The 10,514-nt window shown below is 44.8% G+C and overlaps 2 protein-coding genes across 2 annotated transcripts; both read right to left on the bottom strand.

Moving 5' to 3' along the window:
- Window positions 1–438: 438 nt before the first annotated feature.
- On the bottom strand, window positions 439–3,018 carry LOC117801481 (protocadherin beta-3-like). Its single transcript, XM_034656144.1, has one exon. It carries the CDS (start codon window positions 2,797–2,799, stop codon window positions 505–507), a length of 2,295 nt encoding a protein of 764 aa, XP_034512035.1. The 5' UTR covers window positions 2,800–3,018; the 3' UTR covers window positions 439–504.
- A 1,890-nt stretch (window positions 3,019–4,908) lies between these two features.
- LOC100483409 (protocadherin beta-18-like) lies at window positions 4,909–8,601 on the bottom strand. The gene is given in 2 exon segments (XM_034656142.1): window positions 4,909–7,000; window positions 7,002–8,601. Coding segments are annotated over 2 exon segments (2,394 nt in total). The 5' UTR covers window positions 8,384–8,601; the 3' UTR covers window positions 4,909–5,988.
- Between the last annotated feature and the right edge of the window lie 1,913 nt (window positions 8,602–10,514).

Genomic DNA, 10,514 nt, shown 5'->3' with positions numbered 1-10,514 from the left:
AAGACAAGTAGGCTTAGTATCAGATTAAGCAGAAGCTATACTAATATTTCATTATATTAATATCATGGTGCTTTCTAAATAACTGCAACATCAAAAATTTAGAGTCTCCATATAACAATCAAATAGAGGATGGGGCTGGGTCCTCTTCAATCAACGTGCTTGATAATGAAAGGTTGATAAATTCAACACATGTTCATGACTTTTCAGTAATGCAATGAAGTTGAAAATTCTTTGTCTCCATCAAAATAGAAAGGATAAAAAAGAGTAAACATGAGTATATACTCAAAGAATATTTCTAATCTCCTTAATAGGAATATGGAATCAGCAAATCACCCAAGAAATTCTATACTGACCAAAAACAGTAATGGAGACCTATCATACTCAGAAAGAACCCAAATTCCTTCACCCAAATTCCTAACTGAATCCAAACCTATTACAAAATTTGAGTTTTCCTCCACATTGTTCACAGACCTCTGTTGGGTGGAGACAACAGACTTCAAAAACTTAAATTCCCAGGTCCCAGATTCTCCCCTGACACACCTCGTACTGGTAGCTGTGGGACAGGGTCCCCGTGCCGCTGACGTCCACCAGGTGGCCCGCAAACGGGCCCTCGGGCACCGCGCAGCCGCCCCCCGACGCCGCCCGGCTCCTCCTGCACAGCCGCACCGCCACGAACACCAGCACCGACACCAGGAAGAGCGACGACACCGACGCCAAGGCGATGACCAAGTAGACGGTGAGCGGGTCGGCCCGGGCCTCGGCCGCCGCCACGTCCGGCAGCGGCAGGTAGGGCTGCGAGAAGCCGTCCACCAGCAGCACGTGCAGCGTGACGCTGGCCGACAGCGGCGGCTCGCCATTGTCCTTGACCAGCACCAGCAGCCTGTGCTTGACGGCGTCGCGCTCGCTCAGCAGCCGGGCCGTGCGCACCTCGCCGTTGTGCGCCCACACGCCGAACAGCCCGGGCTCCGTGGCCTTGAGCAGCTGGTACGACAGCCAGGCGTTCTGGCCCGAGTCGCCGTCCACCGCCACCACCTTGGTCACCAGGTAGCCCGCCTCGGCCGCCCTGGGCACCAGCTCGGTGCAGGGCGCCGAGCCGTTCTGCAGCGGGTACAGCACGAAGGGCGCGTTGTCGTTGTCGTCCACCACCAGCACGCGCACCAGCGCCTGGCTGCTGAGCGCGGGCGAGCCGCGGTCGGCCGCGCGCACGCCGAACTCGAACGCCTGCAGCGCCTCGTAATCCAGCGCCCTGAGCGCGAACAGCTGCCCGTTGTCCGCGTTGATGGACACCAGCGAGGCCAGGGGCAGGTGCGGGTCGTGGGGCGGCAGCAGCAGCGAGTAGGTGACCTGGGCGTTGGCGCCCGCGTCTCTGTCGGTGGCGCTCACGCTGCCGATGTGCAGGGCGGGGCTGTTGTTCTCGCGGACCCGCAGGGTGTAGGAGCTTTGGCTGAAGGCGGGGGCGTTGTCGTTGACGTCGGACACCGTCACGGTTAAGTTGTGCTGGGTTTTCAGCCTGGGGGTCCCCAGGTCGGTGACGGTGATGGTGATGTTGTACTCGGCCTGGGTCTCTCTGTCGAGTGGTCTCTCTGTAACTAGGGTGTAAAAATTTTCTACGGATGGTTTGAGCATGAAGGGGAGATTGTTCTCGATGAAACACATAATTCTCCCATTGTCTCCAGAGTCTAGATCAGAAACACTGAAAACAGCCACCACAGTCTCTGGCGAGTTCTCAGGGATAGGGCTGGTAATTGAGGACAAGGTCAGTTCTGGTGGGTTGTCGTTCACATCAACCACCTGAACTATCACTGTGGTTTTTCCGGAAAGGCCTCCACCATCCTTAGCTTCTATGTCCACTTCATAAGTATTCAAAACCTCATAATTCAAATATTTGACTAGCTGGATATCACCAGTAATTGGATTTAGCTGGAAGGTTTTGCGAATTTCTTCAGAAGCGTGAAAAAATGCATATGATACTGTCCCCAAATTTCCTGTATCTAAGTCAGAAGCTGAGACAGTGACAATAACAGAGTTAATGGGGCTGTTCTCTAGAATTTGAACCTCATAGAGTGACTGTGTAAATTCAGGGGCGTTGTCGTTTATGTCTAAGATCAGGATGTGGATCTGGACGATTCCCGACCGGGGTGGAGAGCCGCCATCCAGCGCGGTGAGCGTCAAAAGGAGCTCTGTCTGCTCCTCGCGGTCTAGCGCTTTGTCCAGCACCAGTTGTGGGTACTTTCTTCCGTCTCTACGGCTGCGTGTGAGAACGTGGAAATGGGAATTAGGAGTGATAGTGTAGTTTTGGAGACTGTTTCTTCCCACATCCAAGTCCTCAGCATTTTCCAAAGGAATTATGGTTCCTGGTGGCGTGTTTTCTAAGAGTTTCAGCTGCATTTCATTTTCAAAGAATACCGGAGAATGGTCATTTACATCTATGACCTGAAGCTCATTTGTAACTAACTGCAAAGGGTTTTGCAGCAATATCTGAAAATGCAGTATACATGGCTCAGTGGGGCCGCAAAGCTCTTCCCGGTCCAATTTCTCATGCAGGAGCAAATCGCCGGTCTGATGGTTGAGCTGAAAATGCTGTTTGTTCCCTTTAGACACAACCTGGGCGCCCCTCACAGCCAGTTCCCCTACCCCTAGCCCTAGATCCTTTGCTAGGTTAGCTATTAAATAGCCCCTCTCTGTTTCCTCAAACACAGAGTAGCGTCTTGAGTCAGACCCAGCCAGAGACCCACCCAGAAAAACAAAGAGAAATAGGACTTGCCTTTGTCTAAGAAAACGCTCCCCTCTGGCCTCCATTGTGCTTTCGCCACGTTCTTCCCGGATATATTGACAAACTAAGCCTCCGGCAGTGCTAGCAAACGCAGCCTTTTGCCTTCCAACCTTTGAAGAAGGTCTAGCGAATAATCCTTTCCTGGGCTCAGATTTGCTTGCTTAAAAATCTGCCCAGGCTCACAACCCCCTAGTTTACCGAATTGGATCGGTGCCTTAAAGAGTGCGCACAATGACGGTGGTTTAATTCGCCTTCTTAGTCAACAGCGCCACCATGCGTTCGCTGGTAGCTTAAAAATTTTAGAGAAGGTGTTGGGGCCAGAGCGGCGCAGGGTGCTGATTTTTTAAATCACTTATTCCCCTTCTCAAACCCATTTGACTGGAGGAGGTTCTTGTGTTAAATGAGTTAAACAAACACAACCTAGGGAAATGAAATGTCCCCTTAAAAAAGAACAACCACTGTCTTTGGTAAGAGTCCTCATTTACATGTTTTTAATGATTTATATGATTTCACTGGTAGAGCTACTCTTCCTGCCCATCTGCAATTATTACCCATAAACTTTAAAGGATTTTGCCCTAAATGATGATATGCTTCATAGCCTACTTGCATTTTTCTCTTATTTTCCATATTTTGTAAAATGTGCACGAATTGCATTTATAATCAGGGAAAAAATGCTATGAAAAGATGACCTCATGCAAGGTGATAAAAATTATAATAGGTCGTGTCAGGGTGTATACTCAGAGGTCACAAATGCCCAACTCCTTTCAAATCTTTACACTCAGGGAACATAGAGATTTCTCCTCTTATTTCACAATAATTTTACAATTACTGGTTTCATCTATATGAACTGTATTAACTGTTTCATCTGTGTAACTGTAACTTATCTGTGGAAACACGTACTTGTTGAGTTTGTAGAAGTTAGGCATATAGTAGTAACAAGACAAATCGTGTCTATTTATCTTATACAGTTTTCCATCTAATGGGATGAACAGACTTTAAATATATGTTCAAAAAAACTGTGAAAAGTGCTACATAGGAAATATACTGAGCACACTGAAAGTATGCAATAGGAGGACCTGACTCAATGGGTGGTGGGTGAAAAAGGTTCCATCAAAGTTGTGCCACTTAATCTAGAAGATGAAGGATAAGACGTGTGTCTTACAGGCCAAGTCTTACAGACTAAGACTGTAAAATGGGAAGAATACATATATGAGAAACTGATACGTAAAGGCCAGCAACGGTAAAGAATAGCCATTATAGATAATAAAAGGGCAGTGTACCCAAAACTTTGTGTCTCAAGAGTAAGTGGGAAGAGAAGGCCGGAGAGATAAACTGTGGGCAAATAACAGATGCTTGGATTTTATTCTAAGAATAAAAGGAAGATATTGCAAGGTTTTAGGCAGAGAAATGAAACAATTCAAATATCAACTGTTCAATCTAGCATCTTCACAATTATCAGGAATGTAACAGGAAGGATCATCTATTAGGACTGCTCTTAGTAATAATAAAAATAACAGCACTTATACTTCTATATATATTATCTCATTTGATAATAATTTCAAGCGAAATGATGTGACTTATCCAAGATCCTACTAAGGATTAGTAGTGTTCTACACTACTAATCTCAAAAGGACACCTTTAGAATTCATATAATTCTAATAGTACAGCTCATGCAAATAAACATAAAATGATATAAGAATTTAAATATAGGCTGAAGAACATTAAGAATTAAAAATGTGTTTTAATGTATGGATCTGAAACTGCACTGCAAGAAATAAAGTTGGATGAATCATTTAGGGAATTATACAAGGAAATTTAAATTATAAAATCAAAAACACAATTTCCCCATATAAAGCCCTTAAACTAGAAGTCAGGAGAGGAGACTCAAATAGGAAGAGAGAAAGGAAAAATATATTGAAGAAAAGAGACATCAGGGACTGACAACTGCATGATCTTTCAATAACAGTAATCAGGTTAATTTAGTAACCAAAAATTATATATGTAATTCCTCATGCATCAGAGAGCATTTAATTCCAGCAAAATTTTGTTCTCTGAGTATTTTAGTGTCTTTAAATATCAAAATATCACAGGGTGAAATAAAGACACTTCTTTCTTTCAATCATTTATTCAAAACTTTTATTAAGAACCTATAATCCTCCAGTTACTGTGCTAATCATACAATAAATGGGGAGCTATTGAGAAACATATTCAAGAACCTAAAAAGAAAAAAAGCTTTGAAAACCCTAGGAAACTGAAAAGGGAAAAACAGAAGTAGTCACGGGCTTATTTCCAAAGGAATCATAAATGCTCCAAAATTTTTGAAAAATGCAATGCCAAACTAACATTTGAAGTTTCTAAAATTTGGTCAAGAACAAAGACTTAGATTTATTTCCTCATATCTCTTGGATTTTAAGGATGTGCTCAAAGTTAACAGATGGGTTGTAATTGCTAAAACTGGTAACTTTTAACGGGGAATTGAAATGAGCAGAGGTTTAAAGAAAAAATTTTAACAGAAAGCATGAAGAATTACATGGCTTTAAAAACAACTGGACACATGCTATTTATTTAACTACATTTGAGAATATTAGTAGTTGACTGAGCACTATTGATGTGAATGGTTTGTAGAATCCAGCAGTCAAGGTTGTCACAATCTCTAAGAAATCATAATCTTCATTTATGGACACTTTAAGGAAGTACATATTTAGAAAAATGTGAGATGTTGTTTTGTTATTAAAGAATACACATATATTAATGGTTTTAGTCAACGTGAGCAAACAGAATAGAAGTTATACTAGTCTAAAAGAACATACAAACACAAATATTCTGGGTTGGAAAAGGAATAAGCTTGTGTAGCGATTGCAAACATTTAAAAAGATGTTTTAAATTTTAAGTTCTGCAAAATTACCTAGGAACTGTGGTAGGTGAGTTTGGAAAACGGTGGTCTAACTTAAAAATTAAAGACTTCCGAAAATACAAAATTTACTTTCACACTTTAAGTTGAATTAAGTTATAGTGAGACTAATCAACAAAAAGAAAACAAAGGAAATTTGCATTCCTTATACCACAAATGAACACCTTTAGAAACACCAGTAACATGCACTAAATTGGAATAGGATAGCTACTTACCAAATAAAAAGAACCCCAGTGAGCAAGGCAGTAAGAAAGGACTTTCCACAAATTAACTGAGACTAGGCTCAGTAGACCCGTATCAATACTTAATTGAATTCAAAATTATCCCTGAAATTGGGGTTTCCTTCACTAATCCTCTCCTCACCCAGACCAAGGAAACTGGGGAGAATTGGCTTGAGGAACTTGAACTCGCCAGTCCCTGAGCCTCCCCTCAGACACACCTCATACTGGTAGCTGTGGGACAGGGTCCCCGTGCCGCTGACGTCCACCAGGTGGCCCGCAAACGGGCCTTCGGGCACCGCGCAGCCGCCCCCCGACGCCGCCCGGCTCCTCCTGCACAGCCGCACCGCCACGAACACCAGCACCGACACCAGGAAGAGCGACGACACCGACGCCAAGGCGATGACCAAGTAGACGGTGAGCGGGTCGGCCCGGGCCTCGGCCGCCGCCACGTCCGGCAGCGGCAGGTAGGGCTGCGAGAAGCCGTCCACCAGCAGCACGTGCAGCGTGACGCTGGCCGACAGCGGCGGCTCGCCATTGTCCTTGACCAGCACCAGCAGCCTGTGCTTGACGGCGTCGCGCTCGCTCAGCAGCCGGGCCGTGCGCACCTCGCCGTTGTGCGCCCACACGCCGAACAGCCCGGGCTCCGTGGCCTTGAGCAGCTGGTACGACAGCCAGGCGTTCTGGCCCGAGTCGCCGTCCACCGCCACCACCTTGGTCACCAGGTAGCCCGCCTCGGCCGCCCTGGGCACCAGCTCGGTGCAGGGCGCCGAGCCGTTCTGCAGCGGGTACAGCACGAAGGGCGCGTTGTCGTTGTCGTCCACCACCAGCACGCGCACCAGCGCCTGGCTGCTGAGCGCGGGCGAGCCGCGGTCGGCCGCGCGCACGCCGAACTCGAACGCCTGCAGCGCCTCGTAATCCAGCGCCCTGAGCGCGAACAGCTGCCCGTTGTCCGCGTTGATGGACACCAGCGAGGCCAGGGGCAGGTGCGGGTCGTGGGGCGGCAGCAGCAGCGAGTAGGTGACCTGGGCGTTGGCGCCCGCGTCTCTGTCGGTGGCGCTCACGCTGCCGATGTGCAGGGCGGGGCTGTTGTTCTCGGACCCGCAGGGTGTAGGAGCTTTGGCTGAAGGCGGGGGCGTTGTCGTTGACGTCGGACACCGTCACGGTTAAGTTGAGTTGGGTTTTCAGCCTGGGCGTCCCCAAGTCGGTGACGGTGATGGTGATGTTGTACTCGGCTTGTCTTTCTCTGTCCAGTGGTACCTCTGTTACCAGGGTGTAGAAATTCTTGAAGGTAGGCTTCAAGAGAAAAGGGAGGTCATCCTGAATGGAGCACACCATCCTCCCGTTGTCCCCAGCGTCTTGGTCTCGTACGCTAAAAATAGCGACCACCATTTCAGGTGACGAATTTTCAGGTATGGGGCTGGTAAGAGATGTCATGACTATTTCTGGTGCGTTGTCATTCACATCCACAACCTGAACTAAAATTGCTGATTTTCCGGAAAGGCTACCCCCATCAATGGCCTGAATATTTATTGTATATGACTGAATTAACTCAAAATCCAGAAGCGCTTTTAAATGGATTTCACCAGAAACTGAATGGATTTCAAATGTTTTCCGTATGTCTGTGGAGACGTGGGAAAATGAGTAAGATAGTTCTCCATATATTCCTGCATCCAAATCTGTAGCAGACACCCTGACGACCAAGGAGTCAACAGGGCTGTTTTCTGGTACCTGAACCTCATAGACAGGCCGCTCGAACTCTGGAGCATTGTCATTGATATCTAAAACCAAAATGTGAACCAGTGTAGTTCCAGACCTAGGCGGAGAACCGCCATCCAAGGCTGTTAGCGTTAATCTAAACTCAGGCTCCTTTTCTCGATCCAGAGATTGGTCCAGCAACAGCTCTGGGTATTTTCTGCCGTCATCACTGTCTTGTAATTTAAGGTGAAAATAAGGATTGGGACTTAATGTGTAGTTTTGGACACCATTCTTTCCTACATCCAAGTCCTGAGCACTGTCCATTTGAAATGAGGTTCCTGGAGCAGTACCTTCTGAGATTTTCAGAAGTATGTGTTTGTCTAGGAAGTCAGGGGTATGATCATTTATGTCTTTAACCCAAAGTTCAGCCCGAAAAAATTGTAAAGGATTTTCAAATAATACCTGGAAATGCAATATACATGGCTCTCTGAGATGGCAAAGTGCCTCCCGGTCCAATTGCTCATTTAAGAGCAAGTTGCCAGTCTGCTGATCCAACTGTAAATATGGTTTATAGTCGTCAAAGATGACTCTCGCCCCTCGCACAACCAAGTCTTCCACACCCAAACCTATGTCTTTCACCACATTGCCTATATAGGAGCCGATCTGCATTTCCTCTGCCACAGAATAGCGCCAGGGCTCTGAACACACCAAAGACCCTCCCAGGAAAACAAAGAAAAGCAGCACTTGCCTTTTCTGCTGAGGGCGAATCTCTCCTGGCTCCATGGCTCCTTAGCCAAAAGTGTTTCTGCAGGAATGTTTCAACTCAGTCGCAAACAGCTCCTAAATTGCTCTCATCTATCAGCCTGGACCACTGGGAATCTATAGACTTGTAATCCTGTCACGAGGGTGTTGTTGGCTCCCTAGCTTTCTCTTGAAAGCCTCTTTCCCCTTCCTCCATCTCCTGTGCATTCAGTTCCACTGATTAATGGAGACCAGAGCATTGGATGGTACAAAAAAGTCCCCATCTTATCCTGCAGCGCCACCACGCGACTCTGCAGCTTCTCAGGTTTTAAACAGTCAAATAAGTTTGAGACAAAATATTGATTTGTGTATTTGTTGATTAATTTAAATTATACTTTCTCCTATGTTCTTATTTTCTGAGTTGCATTCTTTGTGATATGTGATGCTATTATTATTCAGTCTTTAACACAATAAACCACAACCCTGTTAGGGCTGTGGTGATATAAAAATCATATTTAAAATATAGCCCCAACTTCAAATGAGTTATGATCTCTCTTTGAAGACAATATATAAAACAACTAAAAATAGTTAAGAGAACTCTTTCACATAATTGACTTTGTGAGCAAAATGTTGCCAGGAACATTGGAAAGGGGAACCAGAGGTTTTAGTCTTCTCTAGCTATCAATAAATACTCCTAGAAAAGACAATAAGAGGGGCTCCTGGGTGGCTCAGTCATTAAGCATCTGCCTTCAGCTCAGGGCGTGATCCTGGAGTTCTGGGATCGAGCCCCACATCAGGCTCCTCCGCTGGAAGCCTGCTTCTTCCTCTCCCACTCCCCCTGCTTGTGTTCCCTCTCTCACTGGCTGTGTCTTTCTCTGTCAAACAAATAAATAACATCTTTTTTTTTTTTTAAAGACAAGACAATAAGAATAAGGTCATGCATTTGTAACTGAAACTAGTTTATGAAAATAGTTGTTTTGGGGTGACTGGACATTTCAGGCTGGGTAAATAGTACCATTTACATAGGGACACTCCACAGGAGACTTACTGGCAGAAGTAGAAAATAAATGCTCAATAGTAGTGAATAAAACAAGATATGTCCAGTTTTTGACATAAAAAAATTGAACAAACTAGAACCCAGTTTAGTTGTGGAAAAGAAATCTATTTTGCAGACCCAGGCCTTCCAGAGGCATAATCATAAACATTTTATTCATCCATTCATTACTCTGACTAGGAAATATTTATTGACCATATACTTTGTGCTAGGAATGGTAATAAGTGTTAGGGATAGAGTGGTAAGCAGTTTCTGTCCTGAGAAATGGAGGCAGAAAAGTGATTACACATTTAAAAATAGAACATAATGAGGGGTGCCTGGGTGGTTCAGTCAGTTAAGCATTCAACTCTTGATTTGGGTTCAGGACATGATCTCAAGGTCGTGAGATTCAGCCCTGAGTCCACTCCACACTGAGCATGAAGTTTGCTTAAGATTCTCTCTCTCCCTCCTCCTCTGCCCCTCCCCACTAAAAATAAAAATAAATTTAAACCTAAAAAATAGAGCATAATGAATACCATGATATCAAAAGTTCATGCTATTCTAAGCACATAAAGGTTATCTAACCAGAATTTGAAAGTACAGAAAAGACTTTTCTAGATAAAAAACTGGGTGTTGGGTAAAATTTCCAGATAATCCCAACATATGATTGTGCAAATCTGAGGTGAAAGAAGTGTTTTTGGAAGAACTGAAATAGGATCAATATGGCTGAGCCATAGAGCAAGAGGAAAGAAATAAGAACTGAGACTGGAGAGATAAGCAAATAATTCTATAAGTCCTCTCCATCAATGGAAATGCAAGATTATTAAAGGCTTTAAAATAGAAAAGGAGATGACATTGACCTCAACTAGAAATGCAGTAATAAGCTTATATTAAAATGATAAAGATACAAGATGTGGTAACAGATTAGACCTGGAGGGAGTGGGATAAGAAAAAGTGAAAAGAAGTGTACTTTTTTTTCAGGCTTAGGGAACTGAGTGAGTGTTGGTGGTATTAACTGATAGAGGAAACAGGAAAAGGAGAAGAGAGGGACAGGTGTAGAGTTGGAGAGGATGTTTAGTTTTAAGGTAGGGGCCATTTAAATTTAAAACGTGTTGAATTTGCATTGTCGATAGAGCAGTC

This window comes from Ailuropoda melanoleuca, chromosome 3 (genome assembly GCF_002007445.2).
Source record: "Ailuropoda melanoleuca isolate Jingjing chromosome 3, ASM200744v2, whole genome shotgun sequence".
NCBI lineage: Eukaryota > Metazoa > Chordata > Mammalia > Carnivora > Ursidae > Ailuropoda > Ailuropoda melanoleuca.
The sequence above is the reverse complement of the archived record's forward strand: the minus strand, read 5'-3'. Positions and strand labels throughout refer to the sequence as shown.